General features: G+C 37.6%; 1 protein-coding gene across 1 annotated transcript; it reads left to right on the top strand.

Annotated features, from left to right (window-relative positions):
• Window positions 1–7,303: 7,303 nt before the first annotated feature.
• On the top strand, window positions 7,304–7,895 carry LOC110933375 (cold shock protein 1-like). Its single transcript, XM_022176604.1, has 2 exons — window positions 7,304–7,820; window positions 7,882–7,895. The coding sequence occupies exons 1-2, from the start codon at window positions 7,304–7,306 to the stop codon at window positions 7,893–7,895; spliced, it is 531 nt and encodes a 176-aa protein (XP_022032296.1).
• The last annotated feature ends 13,234 nt before the right edge of the window (window positions 7,896–21,129 follow it).

Here is a 21,129-nt window from a genome sequence, read left to right as displayed (position 1 = left end):
GTTGAACATGTTGGGACATGTTCTTACATTAATTACCAAATTATATAAATGAACAAGCAGGTTGCATTACATTGCAAATTATGCATTAATTTGAAGGATAAACATTCTGTTGACTTTTTAAGGTAAGCTTTGACTCGACAATTAACATAGTTAGAGTGGGAATCCGGAAATACCCTTTTAAGGGTTTGTTACCCACCTAATTACCTACTTATAGGTATTTTTAATTCAAGATTTTACTGACTAATTATTGACTAATCTCGAAGTCAAACCTTAATTACGACGGTTTGACTTTTAGCTAAATAACTAAGCTAAATGGATTAAGGAGGATTAAGGACACTTACAAGAGTCCTAATTACTGCTAGGGATCACTAGGAAGTTGGCTTGATGTCCAGAGAGCTCCAGAGATGCTTGAACAAAAATGCAAGTGAGCAAGTGAAGTGGTTACAACTTCATCTCCTTATATAGTGAACAAGATGTCACAAGATGTTGTCAAAATAGTCTACATGTGTTACAAGATCATCCCAGGTGTTCCTACTATGCTATATACTGCCTAGTAAGTCCCTGATTTCGAAAACCACTCATGAAAGGTGGTGGAACTGGCTGAACAAGCAGCTGTCCATTTTCTGCTGCCAGCGATAGCCTTACGGACCGTAAGCCAAAGCTCTTGCGGTCCGTATGCTCCTCTTACGGACCTTATGATTAAACGGTTACGGTCCGTAACCGACCCTGGTCAGATACGCCCAGATATGCATCTTGCGAACCGTAAGCCTAGGGCCATACGGTCCGTATCCGATGACCAGAACCAAAAATTTTTATAACTTTCAAGCCTTGACCATGCAACTTCGTAGACTCCGAATTTTGGGTCCTTTAACCATGATGGGGACCATTTTGCTCAGCCTTTGCATGCCTAGCATGCCTTACAACTTTTGGCATCTTGTGGGAATTTTGAAATGACGGAAATCTCAAGAATTTCTCTTGGATTCTCATATAGTTGGACAAGAATTAAATTTCAAGTGTAATTCCCCTAATCCGGAATTTATTTACTGAATGTTACTGTAACAATTTAAAGAATCCAATTTTCCATATAAGAATGGAAGTATTTATTTAGAAACAACCGGCTAATATATCAGATGTTTATCAAACGATTTAAGGATCTTGGGATTTATAAATTTGAGTCGCTCAGAGGTGTTTTAATAACATGTCGCCCTTGGATCGTTCAGAGGTATTTTAATAAAATGACGCCCTTTTTCAAATCCTAGCATACATCCTTATTTGATCCGGGTTCCTGACACGTTTGTCTTACTTGACACGTGTCTTTATTCTATTGGACATGAATTTTCGTGGTGTTACAAGTAAGCACACTCTACTCTTCATTTTACCTCATGTTTAAGTGGTTAAAAGAAGATACTAGTTGTTAATCTCAAAGAACATCAAGAACCTTGAACTTAAAACTTTAACATAAGCTTAAAACCATAAGAATACATGTTGATAAGTGTTGTTTTGCTTCTTGATTGTTGATTGATTGTGTTTATGATGTTAAACATCATATGAAACTTGCTAGATTGTGATTAAACACATAATCTAGCAAGTAAGAGGATGATTATGTGATAAACCAAGATGATCATCCTTATGTGTAAGCATGAACTTGAAGTATGAAGTGTTTTCTTGAATGATGAAGTATGTAACATGTTATTAGTCATAAACATGGATGATTTCAAAACTAGTTTTCTCAAGAAACTAAGTTAAATCACAAAATTTACATAATCATGGGTTTTAAAGAAACTAACCATGTTTTTTAGTGGTGAATCAAGTATAGAAATACATTGTTAACAAGAAAAATTCAAAAGAATGATTTTTAGAAAAATCATCTTGTAAGTTGTAAAGGACTAAATCTTTCAAGAAAGGGGTTTACAAACAAATAACCATATTTTTAAGGGTAACAAGGCTTACTTAACAACATAGTAAGTTACTACAAGTTTTTATGAAAGTTCAAGTTCATGTTGTTGTATAAATTGCATGATTTTGGCACTTGGTAATTGTTGATTGAATTGATGATTGTTTGGGATGATTTTTTAAAAGAAAATGATATGCTTTGAAAGCATGGGAACCTCCATTTTTTAAGGGGAAACTATGGAAAAATTTTTGTAAAAATTAAATACTTAGAAAAATATTTTTAAACAAGTATTTACAAGTATATTTTTAACCATGATTTCATACAAGTTTGCCATAATTTTTTTATTACAAAAATACAAATGTTGGAGGTTGTTTTTTATAAATAAAAATGGATAAATATATATTTAGAATATATATATATATATATATATATATACATTAAAGACATGATGTGTGTGATTATTTGTATACTTTGTGTAATAGTTATATTATTTTAGGATTTAGGATAATATAACACATTAAAACAACAAGAAATTACAATCCAAAATTTACCAAAAATCTCAAGGAATAAATACACAAGTTACTCACATAAGATTGGGAAACCGAACGAAAGAATGTAACTTACAAAATATTCCGGAAAATACATTTATAAGTATATTTTTGGTGAATAATATTTTGGACACAAGTAATGAAAATATGATTTTTACAATTGTCACAAAGTTATATCATATTTTGACAAAAAGGAAATATATAATTATTGGTGAATAAAAGTATATATATGTTTCCTTGGAATTATTAGGAGATATATTGTTTTTGGGAAAAATATATATTTTCTTGGATAAACTTGAAATACATTATTTTTGGATAAAAAATAAGTTTACATGTATTTTCTAAATTTAGACTTGAAAATATATTATTTTGGAACTACAAATATTTTTGCCAAAAGGAAAAATTTATAAATAATTTTTCTAAATAATAATTCTTAAATATATATATATATTGGGAAATGTATATATATTAGTGGATTTTTATTAGAAATAATATTTCAGAAAGTTTAACACAAAAATTAAGTATAAGAATACTTAACGATTACAAGAAAATACGTATTCTCGTACGTATAAATCCACACCGGAATACGACACCGATGCATGGCAAAAATATACAATTACAAGTACAAATATACCCATCCTTGGGAAGGAAATACAAGTATAAATACTTGAGAACTATTGTTACAAAATATTGTTTAACGATTATTCCAAAAAGTAATAAATATAATTTAAGTTAAAATATTTATTATTTTAACAAGTAATTATAACTTGGAATAGTATTGAAAACAGAAAAGAAACGTAACTCAAAAACATTAATACTAAGACAAGGCACGACCCGTCCGTCTAATAGACATTAGTACATTGTAGGTAGTCGTGTTTGCTGAAGGAACGTGAGTTACGAGTACTGAAGACGCAAGACAGTGAGTTCATGTCCCCCTTTTCTTTAAACTGTTTTGTTTATTAACTTCGGGGGTGAAATACATGTTACAAAACGATTACATACAATTACAATTGGTATGGTTAGCCTAGGAAAGTACAGTAGATCATGTGAATGGGTAGGCGCACACTTAAGACCATTAATCCTCGTATAAGGACCGAGGGGCATGAGTGATAGATCTATTTGGGTGTAGCGAGCCCACACCCATGAGAACCAGGGTGGCCCATGAGGTGACTATGTCTTACAGCCGGAGGCTCGGTACAAATTTGCTAGGTTTGAGCCTTCCTACACCGTCACACATACCAGTGGCCTTGCAAACCATTGGTGATCTGTTTCCTTGTTTGCTTTCATACCGGGATTTACAAACATACATACATACACTGTTTCCAAAGGTTTTATACATACATATACACAAACACATGAACTCGGTCAACTTTTGTTAATGTTTTCAAATTACATATATTTCAGGAAATTAAGTGGATCTGGCGGGTGTTTGCATGTCCCAAGCTGCGCTATGAATAAAAAGATGTCATCCGAAGTCAATAGGGTTTTGGAGATGTATCTTAATCCTGGACGAGATACATGGTTCTAAACTCGGTTTTTATCTTAAGGTCTTTTGTCGAGTCTTCGTGACACTTTAAAACATGTTGTGGTTTGTAATTTAAATTTGGAGTCTGCGTTTCAGACAATTTATGTTGTGAAATTTTCAAACTTAATCTAAGGATGAACATCTAATGATTTAATCGTATAGTGTTGTTATGATTGTATGCAACGGTATTAAGAAGTCACACCATAATCACGCTTCCGTAAAAGTCAGGGTGTGACAGCTTGGTATCAGAGCTTCAATTGTAGCGAACTAGGATTCTTTCTCGAGTCTAGACTACGATCATTAGGGCTCTCACGAAAATGTTTTCATAACATATTCTCATTGCATACACAAAACGCCCAGATCCAGGAAACACACATTTTTACAAACAAAAGACATGAAACACATTTCAAAATTTATGTTTATGATTCAGTCTGAGAGACTGGGTAGTTCAGTTTGAGAAACTGGGAGGTTTTAGTCTGAGAGACTAGGTAGTTTAGTCTGAGGGACTAAGTGGGTAGTCTGGGAAGACTAGGATGGATACGTGCATACATTGTTACTAATTACACGCTTATTTGATGATTGTTGATATATGTGCATATGTTGTGATTGTTTTGTTACAGACACTATGTCGTCTTCTGAGAGTGGATTATATGATACTGTCGACCCTATGGTCATCGTTTCGGACGATGAGATTGTCCTAGAGCCTGAGACTTTTACCTCCGACACTGAGAGTGACCCAGAGATGATGTCGGATGATGACGATGATTTCCAGCCTTTTGCACTACCCGATTTTGCCGACGATGTACCGCATGCTGATGGTTTACCCGACGAGGATCCCTTTCTTATTCCTATTCCTGACCAGGACCATCTCATCCTCGGACATCCCGATGATGAGCATGCCGTGGTTCCGATCCTCGCCCCTTTGCCTCTTGCGGCTTTTCCTCTCGAGGATTTGCCTTTTGATGCCTTGTCTGATGATGATGTCGATATTTTCATTGATGGTCCCCCTGATGCTGCTCAGGGAGATGGAGTTCCAGCTAATGATGTCATTGTTGTTCCACTCATTGAGATTCCTATCGTTGAGGTTTCATCTGATCATTCTGCTCCAGATTCTTTCGAGTCTGTGTCATCCACCACTTTGCATGCAATGGGATTGCAGCGTTACCCCATTGATTCTGATTCTGACATGGCCCTATATGTTGCACCTGTTATTCCACACGAATTTGATTACGACGTTGAGCCTGGACATGAGATTGACTTTGTTTCTGATGATCAGCCTTTTGATGGACCCGCTGATCTCGAGCCGGTACCTGCTGATCCTGAGCAGGCACTTGCTCTTGAGCCTATACCTGCCCCTGATCCTCTGCCTGATCATGACCCTATACCTGTTGGCATACCTGTTGTTGCACCACTTGTACCCGATCCGATTCCTGCACCCGCTGACTCTGCTGCTTTTGCTGATCAGATAGACCCCCGTTACGCGTTCACCAGCAATGGGTGGATAGAGGATGATGATGATGATATGCCCCCTTTTGTTGAGCCTGTTACTCCCCCTCATACACATGCACCTGTTGATGTTGCCCCGTTTCACCCGCTTGTGTCTGATGTTCACCGCACTGACCTGCCTATCACATTCTTGCAGGATATCCCTCCACCTCGTCCAGGGGAAGGTCCCTCTAGCCAGCAGTCTGGCCATGCTCCACACGTGTCAGCCGCATTTCCTTACATGCCACAGTTTACACCTGCTACTCATTTTACTTCTGCACCGTCAGGCGAGTTACTCATATGGTTTCCGCCGAACACTATGCCAGTCTCTGATCCATACCGTCCCTCCCACTTTATTGGCTACATGAGGGATGAGCTACTCCTATCCTTGCAGCTTTAGCAGGAGATTTTGTGTCGTAGAGTCATGGAGCTTGAGAGGATTCCACGTCCTCCACCTTGTACATGTCAGTCACCGTTTGCGACTCCACCTGCTCCTCTTCTGCCTTATCCAGATTTTGACGTTCGATTTCTTACCATGGAGCAGCAGATTAGTTATCTGTTGCATCGCGTTCATGCTCTTGAGGAGGAGTTAGCGCATGCGCGCAGTTTACTTTTCGTTCCTCCACCTCCTCCTCATCCACCATCAGCATAGCCGGTTTTTGGTTTTATGCAGGTAGCTTACTTTTGATGAGAGTGTCGCTATCGAGCCTAGCTTACGAAGCCTTTTGAAGACCGCATATTGATTTTATGACTGTTGTAGATTGGTAGACACTTTGGACAAGGGTAGTGTGACCCTGTAGTCCCTTTTGATGTGATACGATACATTTGTAGAACATGTAACTGTATTTGTGGTCGATGATTTATACAAGCTCAATCGCAATATTCTCATTATATACATTGTTTAATTATACATTGGTGATATGAATGTGATGTTATGTGTTTACTTGCGTTGATAATGTTATTACATACACGTACTACATACTTATATGCATAAGACCTAACCTATACAATCTTCTTTTAGAAGATGCCTCCTCGAAGAGACAACCAGTTGCCCACAACAAAGGCTGAGCTACAAGAACGGATTTCACGAGCGATAGCACAACACGAGGCCTTGCGCTCTGAACATAGCGGAGGTACCTCAGGAAGTAACCCACCTCTTGGTAATGTTTAAGTCACTAAAAGACACATTACGTTACATTTGGATATTCCATGTGCGTTCGCTAATGCTTTCTGTGAATGATGTTGCTTGTACAGGCTTCACCTATAAGCAGTTCCTAGACTGTAAGCCTTTGAATTTCGACGGCACCGGGGGTGCTGTAGCTTTTGTTAGATGGACGGAGAAAACTGATTCTATGCTAAGAATGAGCAAGTGTGCGCCGGAGCACTAGGTCACCTACATCTCTGGATTGTTCTTGGACGGAGCGCTATCATGGTGGAATCTCCAAGTTCAGACTCTGGGAGAAGAGGCTGCATATGCCATGACTTGGGATGAGATGAGGGAACTCATGCGTAAGAAGTACTGTTCAAGGGCTGAGATTCAAAAATTGGAAACTGAGTTTTGGAACCTCAAGATGGATGGTCCAAAGATTGCTGAGTACCTACAGAGATTTCATGATTTATCTCGCGTCGTTCCTTATATGGTTGAACCGGAGTTCAAGCGCATCGAGCGTTTTATTTGGGGATTGGCACCCCAAATCATGAGCATGGTGACGACATCAAAGCCTCCAACGATCACTGAGGCCATTGATCTGAGTGTGGCCACTAACTGAAGAAGCGATCAGGTTGAACAGGTTCTCGATTTCTGACCAAAAGAATAAGGAGACTCACGTTGAGTCATCAGGTGAGAACAAAATGAAGTTCTCAAACTTCAAAAAGGGAACCAGCAGTGCTAACAAGAAGAAAGATGCGAACCCACCAGCCGAGGTCAAGACTGGTGTCGAAAACAAGGGAAAAGGATATATGGGCACCTTGCCTAAATGTGATGTATGTCAGTTTCATCACACTGGACGATGTCGAGCTGGAAAGTGTGAGACGTGCGGAAAAGTTGGCCATGCCAAAAAGACATGCTGGTATGGTGTCGGTCGTGGTAATGGTGGTCAGAGAGGTAATGGCAACGGGAATGGAAACGGTATCCGTGGTGAAAATGGGTATAGAAACTGCACTCAACGAGGAAATGGTAGTAATGGAAACCGTGGAGCAAACAACAACCAGGGCGGAATTGGGAATGGAAATGGTCGGGGACCAGGTTGCTTTAACTGTGGAGATGTTGGGCATTTCAAGAGAGATTGCCCAAAGATCAACCAAGCTCAGGGAAAAGTCTTTAACATAGGAGCGAGGGAAGCTTTCCAAGATCCGAACGTAGTCACGGGTACGTTCCCTATCAACCAACACTTTGCATCTGTACTGTTTGATACTGGTGCCGATTATAGCTTTGTATCCTTAGAATTTAAGAAAATACTTGGGTTGGTAGCTAGTAAGCTAGATATTCCGTACTCGATAAAACTAGCTAACGGAAAGCTAGTAGAAGCGAATGAAGTCATTAGAGGCTGTGTAATAGAACTCGGGGAGCATGAGTTTACGCTTGATCTTCTGCCAGTCGAGTTGGGAAGCTTTGACGTGGTAGTCGGAATGGATTGGTTGTCGAGCAACTGAGCCGAGATCGTATGTCACAAGAAGATCATTCGCATTCCGATGGCGAATGGAGAGATGATTGTAGTGCATGGAGAGAAACATGATACGCCTCTAAGAATTATCAGTTGTTTGAAAACCCGAAGATGTTTGCAGAAAGGATGTGTTGCCTTCTTGGCACACATTGTGGACAAGGAAGCTGCTGAGCCAAAGCTGGAAGATATCCCAGTTATGAGGGAATATCCTGAAGTCTTCCCCGAAGACTTGCCAGGATTGTCGTCGCAGCGACAAGTCGAATTCCACATTGACTTAGTTCTAGGCGTTGTGCCTGTAGCTAAGGCACCTTATCGACTTGCGCTTTCCGAGAGGCAAGAGTTGTCGACGCAACTTCAAGAGCTTTTGGACAAGGGATTTATCAGACCAAGCTTCTCGCCTTGGGGAGCTCCAGTTTTTTTTGTCAAGAAGAAAGACGGTAGTTTCCGCATGTGTATCGACTACCGAGAGCTAAACAAGTTAACCATCAAGACTCGATATCCTTTGCCAAGGATTGATGATCTTTTCGATCAACTACAAGGTTCGAGTTTTTACTCCAAGATCGATCTTCGATTAGGTTATCACCAACTGCGAATTCAAGAAGAAAGCATACCAAAGACTGCCTTTAGGACCCGTTATGCACACTACGAGTTCCTAGTAATGCCGTTTGGGTGGACAAACATGCCAGCAGTATTTTTGGATTTGATGAATAGAGTTTGCAAGCCATATCTCGATAAATTCGTAATTGTGTTTATCGACGATATTTTGATTTATTCAAGGACGAAGGAAGAACATGAACAACACCTAAGAGCTATTTTAGAGCTGCTCAAGAAGGAAAAACTGTATGCTAAGTTCTCGAAGTGCGAGTTCTGGTTGCGTGAAGTACAATTCCTCGGTCACGTAGTAAACGAAGATGGAATCCACGTGGATCCCACAAAGATATAAGCAATTAAGAATTGGGAAACTCCGAAGATGCCAACCGAGATCCGACAGTTCCTAGGTTTGGGAGGGTATTATCGCAGATTCATTGAGGATTTTTCTAAAATCACTCAACCGCTGACCACCCTCACTCAGAAGGATAAGAAGTACAAATGGGGAGATAAACAAGAAGAATCTTTTCAGTTGCTGAAGAACAAGCTTTGCGATGCACCTATTTTATCCCTACCCGAAGGCACCGACGACTTCGTGGTATATTGTGACGCCTCGCATCAGGGATTAGGATGTGTACTGATGCAGCGACAGAAGGTTATCGCTTATGCTTCGCGCCAGTTGGAGGTTCATGAGAAGAATTACACCACGCACGATTGGAATTAGGCACAGTGGTGTTTGCATTAAAGATTTGGCGACATTATCTGTATGGTACGTGCTGTACGATTTCTACAGATCACAAGAGCCTACAACATATATTTGATCAGAAAGAGCTTAACATGAGACATCGACGATGGGTTGAGTTGTTAAACGATTATGATTGTGAAATCAAGTATCACCCAGGAAAGGCGAATGTGGTGGCAGACGCCTTAAGTCGAAAAGAGAGGATTAAGCCCATAAGGGTTAGGCTTTGGAAATGATTATAGAGACAGATCTCTCGGTGTGCATTCGTGCTGCGCAGAGAGAAGCTCTTAAGGAGGAAAATCTTATGGATGAATATCTCCGTGGGATGGAGAAACAATTAGTACCCAATGAGGAAGGAACGTTGTGCTTCATGAAACGAATTTGGGTTCCCCTCTTTGGTGGTCTTAGAGACGTGATTCTTGATGAAGCTCACAAGTCAAGGTACTCGATCCACCCGGGATCGGATAAGATGTACCAGGATTTGAAGGATTTCTACTGGTGGCCAAGACTAAAAGGCGATGTTGCAACTTATGTTGGAAAGTGTTTAACTTGTGCCAAGGTAAAAGCCGAGTATCAGAAGCCTTCAGGTCTCCTACAGCAACCTGAGATACCCATGTGGAAATGGGAGCAGATTTCAATGGATTTTATAACGAAGTTACCAAAGACACCCAGAGGTCAGGACACGATTTGGGTAATCGTAGACCGTGTGACAAAATCTGCACACTTTTTGGCGATCAAGGAAAAAGATAACACAGGTGTAACACCTCGTAAAATCACGACCAATATAATCGAGACACGTGTCATGATCTTTAAACGTGTAATGGATTAAATATGAGGGACTAAAGTTGACAAACAAAGAAAATATGTGTGTAAAAGGATTCAAAGTGTCAACATTTGATAATTATACCTTTCAACAACCCTACACGATGTTCATACCCTTAAACGAATGAATTACGAATCATATGAAGCCATTTGTGGAAGAAAGTGAAAGTTTACAAACCACAAGGGTTAAAAGTGTCAACATGTTTAAATTATACCTCTGAGTGACCTTTTATCGAACCCGAAGTTTTGTAATGATTAATTATGCTCACTAGAATAAGTGATAAAAATTTCACAAGGTTTTGATATCATATGAGAAAGATACGCTAACATTTGTAAGTGAGGGGTTAAAAGCGTCAACGTTGAAATTCAGGACTTTTCAATGATCGTATAACTAACCGGGGACTTAACAAAGTTTGATTATGACTTAGGGTCCTTAAAAGTCAAGTTTGAGGGTTAAAAGTGCAATAAAACAAGTTAAAAATGAGTTTAAGAGGACCAGGGACCAAATGTGCAAAGTTATCAAACTTGTGACCGGATCTGGGCCTCATACCGGCCGCGTAAGACCTTAGCCAATTCTTACGCCGGCCGCCTGAAACCTGCAGATGTAGAAAACATGTACAGATGCCTGTTTCAGCAGGTTACACCGACTTTAAAGCCTGGTTTTCGGTTCTAGGGGCTTGTTTGATGGTTTATACTGGCCTAGGGACACTTGGGATCATCTGAATTATATCCTAGGTACATATGGAATGATCTTGGAGCTCTAGGTAGTGTTTGGTATGCAGGAATGAGAGGTGAAATGGAATGAGTGATTACAAGGGAATGAAGAAAAGAGTGTTTGGTTGGTCAATGTAATGGAATCACCCATTCCAAAAGCCATTCCATTCCCTCAAAATCATTCCTTCCACCCCTCATGTTTTTTTTCCATTCCATCCCCTCTTGCACCATTCATCAACAACACCATAATCCACGACCTTCGCCACAACCCACCACCACCCACCACCGACGCCATCACCGCCACCCGCCACCACCTAACCCGGCAGCCACCACCGCCGCCGCCACCCACTCGCCACCGTTATCACCCACAGCTGCGACCAACCGCCAACGCCACTCGCCGCCGCCACCCACCACCATCGTCGACGCCACCACCACTGTTACCACCAACCGCAGCCGCCGCCACCAACCGCCACCTTTGCTGCCACCCACCACCAACAGCCACCTTGTCGCCACCACCACTCGTCGTCACCGCCGAACCGCCACTCGCCGCCACCACCACCACCCATCGCCGCCGCCGACACCCACCGCCACCACCTATAACCACCCACAATCACTACCACCGACCACCACAACCACTCACCGCTAATTTTATTACTCCGTTTTTCTTGTCTACCGAACAATACACAATAATAATTCATTCCATTCACATGGTAACCAAACAAGACATAGAATAGTAATGATTCATTGCATTCCCTCGTCCATTCCATTACCTCGTCCATTCCATTCCTTCCTCAATTCCATTACCCCATACCAAACAGACCCCTAGAAATCCTATATAAAGGCCATAAGTTCAATTATTCAAGTGCTCATTCACTTGCAACAACTCAAGCACTCATCTCTGGAGGTAGCTGGCCTTAGGAGAAGATTGAGAAGTGTAGAAAAGATAGCAAGGACCTTAAGTAAGAGTTTTAATCCCTGCTTAGTCCTTTTAATTAGTTTAAAAACCAAAAAGTCAAACTTATCGTAATTAAGCTTTAACTTAGTGATTAATCACTAATGGTCCAGTCATTTTTCGAATTGAAAGTGGCTATGAGTTGGTAATTATGTGGGTAATAAACCCTTAAAAGGGCACCCTCTGATTCCCACTCTAACTAGGTCAATTGTCGGGTCAAACTGAATTATAAAAAGTCAACAAAAAGCTATTTTGCAAATAAAATCATAATTAGCAATGTAGAAGCTATGAAACCTGTTTTAACACTTATATAACTTGGTAATTAATGTAAGAACATGTCTAAGCATGTTCAACCCGACAATTTTGAGTTTAGGCTCGGTTCGAAACCGAAAGTCGCAAAAGTAGACTTTTGCTTTGACTTTCAGTTCTGACCCGATTTAGCTTAGTTTAGACATGCCTTAAAGTTCCATTAGGACCAGGTTATAAGTTAGTACAACCCTCTGAGGTTATGCAACTTGGTTCCTAATTTATCCGATTCATTTGCATGTTTCCGTTATATGCCTAAATGTTGACCATTATGCCCTTTTGACCTTAAACGAGATTTTTAAAAATGTGAGAGGACAAAATCCTTTGTTAGTGATTTATAAACTTGTCCTAAAAAATTGACATCAGTTTGAGGTCTAGATTAAGAATTATGCTCAATATCGTAATTAGAAAGTTTTTTATTAATTAAACGGCATAATTAGCGTAAAGCCTATTTAAACCCAAATTTTGACACCAAACTTTTTACCCACTGATATAATATAATATTTTGGGATTTTTGAAGATTTTTATTTATTTTAAACTGAGCATAACATAGAGTTCTTGCTTTAATTCGGTAATTGTCGGTTATACTCTTTTTGCTAATAAAATGGGCGTTACGTAACATTTTGATACCAAACCTTTTGCTACTGATTTTATATGTTAAATAAAACATTTTTAGCCCTATGGACTGATAAGAATCTCAGCTTTACTTATATAACCCGAAAATCGCTTAAAATCGCCTTTTTACGCGTTTTAAACGTATAGTATGTATTAAAACTGTTTTTAACATATAAGACTTAATACCTACCGATATTTTAAGTAAATTTTTATACTTTAACAGTAAGCAAAAGTTTTGAACTCAGATTTCCAAATTTAACCTTTAAAGCTTATGTGAAATTACCAAAATGCCCCTACTGTGCATAGTTTGGTTATAAATGATAAATTTCACATATATGCAATACCCTACTGATATAACTTATTAAATTAAGTATTTTTACTGATTATATCAGACTTGAATCTCAGATTAATGTTTAACCTCTTTTATAACCTTTAAAATGACCAAAATACCCCTACGGGGCTTAATATGAGTTTAAATTTGTTTTGGGCATAATGGAAGGTATCCTACTGATATCATAACATATTTAAGGCATATTAACTTAGGAAACCTGTTCATGACTCATTTGTTTACCCGTTATGCATTTTCCACGTTCGGTGCGGTTTATGTAACTAGTTGCATAAACTAACCGAAACGGGTCAAACCTTGTCATTTTTATCTCAAAATCCGGAATGTGTTTAGTTTACCCATATTATACAAGTTTTCAAACTTGTCGGGTTTAACCACATTCTAATCCGGTCTTCGCTTAATCTTGCGTTTTGAACCGTATATCTTCCTTTAAAACTAACCGGTCTAAGTTTAGGCTTAATTAAGACCCGTTAGGAATCTAGTAGGTTATTAAAACCTTCGTTCCAGATTTAGGAGCCCAGTAAAAGATATATGCATTTGCCAATTGTATACGGCTGGGATAAATTGAATAATTTGCTCAGGTAAATACTTTTAACTTATTTTCCCTTATACGGGCTTGGGGTACGGTATATGAAATACCGCTTGGTCGGGCATTGAATTTTTAATCATATGAAGGTTAATTTATTGAGATGACCCGTTTAATCTGTTTTGTTTGCTTGAAGCCTTTGGGGGGGGGTTAATAACCATGTCCCGGATATCCTTGGCATCATTCATTGAAATGGCCACGACCTAAGCACGGGGTGTAGGCATACACCTGCCGGTGCATATATAAAAAGATATAACCGCCTGTTCAAGAATAACTCGCCGCAGGATTATATTAGGTGGTGTGTCAGTTAATTTTTAACCCGGTATTCAACCCGGGCTACTGAACGTATAACGAACATGTAATTCTTTTACAAGTTTATAATTAAATAATTATCCCAAGTTATAAAAGATATTTTGTGCCTTGTGCATTCAAATCAATTTTCTTAAACATTTTCAAAATGAGTCAGCTAATTGTATTTACCAGTGAAAACTGACGTATTTTCCCAAAAAGGTTAAGTGCAGGTCCTAATCGAAATAGGTTGGCTTCTCCTAGCATCAATAAAGAGTCTTGCAAGCTTAGATGTTTAAGAATCTGTTGAACAATGTTGCTTTTATCTTTGATCCGCCTGTGGATCCTTACATTACGTTTGTGATACTTGATACTTTTAATTCGGTTTGTAATATATTTCTACTTTAGACTTCCGCTGTGCATTGAAGTGTGATCATTGACTATGATGATATCAACTACGTCATGATACTCCCCACCGGGCCCACCGGTAATACGTGGAAATATCGAGGTGTGACAACAGGTAAGCTAGCTGAGTTGTACCTCAGAGAGATAGTTGCACGACATGGAGTGCCTCTCTTGATTATTTCTGACAGAGACGGAAGATTTGTGTCAAGGATTTGACAATCTTTCCAAGAAGCGTTTGGTTCTCAATTGAATTTGGGTACTGCATTTCATCCACAGACAGATGGCCAGAGCGAACGAACGATTCAAACGCTAGAAGATATGTTGCGAGCTTGCGTAATGGACTTGGGTGGCAATTGGGACACTCACTTACCTTTGGTAGAATTCTCGTATAACAACAGCTACCATGCGAGCATTCAAGTTGCACCGTTTGAAGCCCTCTACGGACGCAAGTTTCGATCACCGTTATGCTGGGCAGATGCGGGTGATAGACAGCTTGTTTGTCCCGAATTGGTTCAAGAGACGGCAGATAAGATTATACAGATCCGAGAACGCATCAAGGCGGCTTATGATCGACAAAAGAGCTATGCGGACCAAACAAGGAAACCTTTGGAGTTTGAAGTGGGAGACATGGTTTTACTAAAAGTCTCACATAGGAAAGGGGTAGCACGCTTTGGGAAGCGTGGAAAGTTAAACCCACGATATATTGGACCGTTCAGAATAGCTTACAAGTTGGATCTACCTGCAGAACTAAATGGCGTTCATGATACATTTCATGTATCTAATCTGAAAAAGAGTCCAACTCAAGAAACAGTTGTCGTTCCTGCCGATGAAATTCACATTGATAACACACTCCACTTTACCGAAGAACTTGTTGAGGTTACTGATTGGAAGGTTAACAAGATACGTAGGAGTAGTGTTAAACTCGTCAAGGTTCGATGGAATGCGCGACACCGCCCAGAGTTCACTTGGGAACGTGAGGACCGCATGAAAGCAAAGTACCCGCATTTGTTCCCCAACTCCCCTGCAGCTAGTAGCAGAACTAAAATCTCGGGACGAAATTTTCTTAACAGGGGGGAGAATGTGACAACCGTCAAAAATGCAGGTATCCGTACAATTAATTAACCATGATTAGTGCTTAAGGACTGTGCTGAATTATAATTAATTGCTTTCTGATTATTGCATCATACTTACATGTGCATCACATATTGCATAATGTCACATCATTATTACATGCAAACCATATTGACATAAATGATGCACAAAGTACAATTAGCACAGTTAGCGGATAACTCAGAAAATGCTGACAGAACTCAGCACATAGACAGACAGTGTTTTGAGACCCAGTATGGGCCAGAGACTAAGTACTACACTAGAATAGAGTGTGGGGAAGTTAGGAACTAAAAATCTGAACTTAGTATGATATAAAGTAAATAAAGATATAAACTCTTAACATACTATTTTTTTTTATAAAAACAGTTCTTAAAATTTTATTAAAATATAATTTTTTATATCTATTAAAAACTAAAATTTAACAATTTAAGTTAAAGCTCTAAAACGTACTTACGAGTCAAATACTATTTTTTATTTTTATAAAAACAAAAATTTTAAACTTAAAGTTTATTGGATGAGTACTATGTGGATATTTAAAAAAAGTTATGAACTTTAAAGAATAAATTTATACTTTATAATTTAACCAATAAAATAAACATACTTTACAATTATAACAACTTATCTTTTATTTTTTGTCTTTTGATTATTAATTTTCATAAAAAAAACATTTTTTTTTTGTCTTTTGATTATTAATTTTCATAAAAAAAAACTTTACATATGTGTAACACTAATGACATATATCCACCCCAATAATGTTAGCATAAATATTATGCGAATAAGAAAACTACCAGAAATGAGTGCCGCAATCCAAAGTGTCGCCCCCGCCGCATCGCGCGGGCACCCTACTAGTATAAATAATTGACAAACATATACATGGGGAGAGAAGTTAGGAAATGTATATGTATGTATATCCGATTCATAATACTCCTTTTCGGATATACATTACTTGTTTATTATATACTATTAACAAAATGCTTCAGGATGACGTTAAATCGATACTTCAGGACCTATGAGATAAACTGATTGTGACAACCGTCAATAATCCAGGTATCCGTACAATTAATTAACCATGATTAGTGCTTAAGGACTGTGCTGAATTACAATTAATTGCTTTCTGATTACTGCATCATACTTACATGTGCATCACATATTGCATAATGTCACATCATTATTACATGCAAACCATATTGACATAAATGATGCACAAAGCACAGTTAGCGGATAACTCAGAAAATGCTGACAGAACTCAACACATAGACAGACAGTGTTTTGAGACCCAGTATGGGCCAGACACTAAGTACTACACTAGAATAGAGTGTAAGGAAGTAAGGACCACAAAACTGCATTCCTAAGTGATAGTTTAAGTTCCAGAAAGTGCCTAAAACTCTCCCAAAGTGTTGAATTCAGCATAATTAAGCAAAAATCAGCATTTTAACAAGCTAGTATCATGCAAGATATGACTAAATGGTCATGAATGCTTTCCTAAGTGTCGGGAATTAAAAGTGTCACAAAAGGGTACATAAAGAACACTAAACGGTATAGTTTAGCACTTTAACGAACCGGTATCTAACCAAACAACCGGACACTACCCGAAACACCAAAATTACATTAGAAGCATTGTTTTAACAGTTTTGAGCTAGTTATGATCCCCGAACATCATAACATACCCTATAAACGTATAACACACATAATGCACTAACTAAACATTGGATTTCAACCAAGTTCTCTAACTATCCATCACCACCCAACTGAACAACCCCCCCCCCAATGGAGACGGTTTCAAGGGTGGCCCCCACCCTTGATTTCATTTGATTTGTTTAAGAGATTTGCTTGGTACTTATGAGACATATTATCCAATGGTTAACCTCTAAACATGGATTATAAGTATGCACAGAAGATCAAGACTCTCATTCTCACACCCACTAAACACACACACTCTTCTCTCCCTCTCCCTCTCCTTCCCCATTCTTGGCCGAAACCCATCATACCCACCATCACCATCATTCAATCTCCTTCAACCATTACAAGACCATACAAGGGTGTTAAAGTTCGTACAAGTAAGCTTGGAGCTCTTGGAGATTGAAGGACCTCTTTCATTTGCTTTTATCCATCACATTTATCATCTTCATCTTCATCTTCTTGTGTTCTTCCCTAGCCTTGAGCTAGTAGTAAGCACACTCTACTATTCATTTTACATCATGTTTAAGTGGTTAAAAGAAGATACTAGTTGTTAATCTCAAAGAACATCAAGAACCTTGAACTTAAAACTTTAACATAAGCTTAAAACCATAAGAATACATGTTGATAAGTGTTGTTTTGCTTCTTGATTGTTGATTGATTGTGTTTATGATGTTAAACATCAAACTTGCTAGATTGTGATTAAACACATAATCTAGCAAGTAAGAGGATGATTATATGATAAACCAAGATGATCATCCTTATGTGTAAGCATGAACTTGAAGTATGAAGTGTTTTCTTGAATGATGAAGTATGTAACATGTTATTAGTCATAAACATGGATGATTTCAAAACTAGTTTTCTCAAGAAACTAAGTTAAATCACAAGATTTACATAATCATGGATTTTAAAGAAAATAACCATGTTTTTTAGTGGCGAATCAAGTATAGAAATACATTGTTAACAAGAAAAATTCAAAAGAATGATTTTTAGAAAAATCATCTTGTAAGTTGTAAAGGACTAAATCTTTCAAGAAAGGGGTTTACAAACAAATAACCATATTTTAAGGGTAACAAGGCTTACTTAACAACATAGTAAGTTACTACAAGTTTTTATGAAAGTTCAAGTTCATGTTGTTGTATAAATTGTATGATTTTGGCACTTGGTAAGTATTGATTGAATTGATGATTGTTTGGGATGATTTTAAAATAAAATGATATGCTTTGAAAGCATAGGAACCTCCATTTTTAAGGGGAAACTATGGCAAAATTTTTGTAAAAATTAAATACTTAGAAAAATATTTTTAAACAAGTATTTACAAGTATTTTTTAACCATGATTTCATACAAGTTTGCCATAATTTTTTATTACAAAAATACAAATGTTGGAGGTTGGTTTTTATAAATAAAAATGGATAAATATATATTTAGAATATATATATACATTAAAGACATGATGTGTGTGATTATTTGTATACTTTGTGTAATAGTTATATTATTTTAGGATTTAAGATAATATAACACATTAAAACAACAAGAAATTACAATCCAAAATTTACCAAAAATCTCAAGGAATAAATACACAAGTTACTCACATAAGATTGGGAAACCGAACGAAAGAATGTAACTTACAAAATATTCCGGAAAATACATTTATAAGTATATTTTTGGTGAATAATATTTTGGACACAAGTAATGAAAATATGATTTTTACAATTGTCACAAAGTTATATCATATTTTGACAAAAAGGAAATATATAATTTTTGGTGAATAAAAGTATATATATGTTTCCTAGGAATTATTAGGAGATATATTATTTTTGGGAAAATATATATTTTCTTGGATAAACTTGAAATACATTATTTTTGGATAAAAAATAAGTTTACATGTATTTCCTAAATTTAGATTTGAAAATATATTATTTTGGAACTACAAATATTTTTGCCAAAAGGAAAAATTTATAAATAATTTTTCTATGTAATAATTCTTAAATATATATATATTTTGGGAAATGTATATATATTAGTGGATTTTTATTAGAAATAATATTCCGGAAAGTTTAACACAAAAATTAAGTATAAGAATACTTAACGATTACAAGAAAATACGTATTCTCGTACGTATAAATCCACACCGGAATACGACGCCGATGCATGTAAAAAATATACAATTACAAGTACAAATATACCCATCTTTGGGAAGGAAATACAAATATAAATACTTGAGAAGTATTGTTACAAAATATTGTTTAACGATTATTCCAAAAAGTAATAAATATAATTTAAGTTAAAATATTTGTTATTTTAACAAGTAATTATAACTTGGAATAGTATTGAAAACAGAAAAGAAACGTAACTCAAAAACATTAATACTAAGACAAGGCACGACCCATCCGTCTAATAGACGTTAGTACATTGTAGGTTGTCGTGTTTGCTGAAGGAACGTGAGTTACGAGTACTGAAGACGCAAGACAGTGAGTTCATGTCCCCCTTTTCTTTAAACTGTTTTGTTTATTAACTTCGGGGGTGAAATACATGTTACAAAATGATTACATACAATTACAATTGGTATGGTTAGCCTAGGAAAGTACAGTAGATCATGTGAATGGGTAGGCGCACACTTAAGACCATTAATCCTTGTATAAGGACCGAGGGGCATGAGTGATAGATCTATTTGGGTGTAGCGAGCCCACACCCATGAGGACCAGGGTGGCCCATGAGGTGACTATGTCTTACAGCCGGAGGCCCGGTACAAATTTGCTAGGTTTGAGCCTTCCTACGCCGTCACACATACCGGGATTTACAAACATACATACATACACTGTTTCCAAAGGTTTTATACATACATATATATACAAACACATGAACTCGCTCAACTTTTGTTGATGTTTTCAAATTACATGTATTTTAGGAAATTAAGTGGATTTGGCGGGTGTTTGCATGTCCCAAGCTGCGTTATGAATAAAAAGATGTCATCCGAAGTCAATAGGGATTAGGAGATGTATCTTAATCCTGGACGAGATACATGGTTCTAAACTCGTTTTTTATCTTAAGGTCTTTTGTCGAGTCTTCGTGACTCTTTAAAACATGTTGTGGTTTGTAATTTAAATTTGGAGTCTACATTTCAGACAATTTATGTTGTGATATTTTCAACCTTAATCTAAGGATGAACATCTAATGATTTAATCATATAGTGTTGTTATGATTGTATGCAACGGCATTAAGAAGTCACACCATAATCACGCTTACGCAAAAGTCAGGGTGTGACACTGATACTGAAGGACCAGTTATGCTTATGACAACCGGTGATTTACGGCTCTTAATTACATGATTTACAGGTGATTAATGCGATAATAAATAGTGTTTTAGACGTATATTAACTCATTTAGGCCTTGGAGTGCCCAGGAACGTTTATTCGAATGTACAGTGTGCGTATGACGATCTACGGAGAGATTGCGGAATATCAAACGATAACGAAATGGAACCGTACGAAATACTAACAACGCCGACAAATATTAAATTTATACGATATATTTTTGCTTCGTAATTAAATTTTTAAATCCGTAGTCAAAACCGGATCGAAAAACAGTTTAAAACGACGAATGACGCGACTTTATGCGATTGTTACCGTAATCGACGAAAGAACCCGCAAACGACTACCGACACCATTTTTCATATTTTTAAATCTAAACTTTTCGTTTACGACATTACGGAGTGTTTGGGTGTGTGAAAACGGGATAGTAGGAGCTTACGGGTTGTTTTAATTATAGAAAGCGGGCTTGTGGGCCTTGGGCCAAGCCCAAGCCCATTAGGGAAATCTAAGTATAAATTAGAGATTAACCCTAAATCTCTACACATTTCATCA

Source organism: Helianthus annuus, chromosome 4, assembly GCF_002127325.2.
Source record: "Helianthus annuus cultivar XRQ/B chromosome 4, HanXRQr2.0-SUNRISE, whole genome shotgun sequence".
In the NCBI taxonomy this organism is placed as follows: domain Eukaryota; kingdom Viridiplantae; phylum Streptophyta; class Magnoliopsida; order Asterales; family Asteraceae; genus Helianthus; species Helianthus annuus.
The sequence above is the reverse complement of the archived record's forward strand: the minus strand, read 5'-3'. Positions and strand labels throughout refer to the sequence as shown.

Excerpts from the sequence above, each read along its gene's own strand:
- LOC110933375 (XM_022176604.1), top strand. The coding sequence starts at position 7,304 with ATGAAGTTCTCAAACTTCAAAAAGGGAACCAGCAGTGCTAACAAGAAG.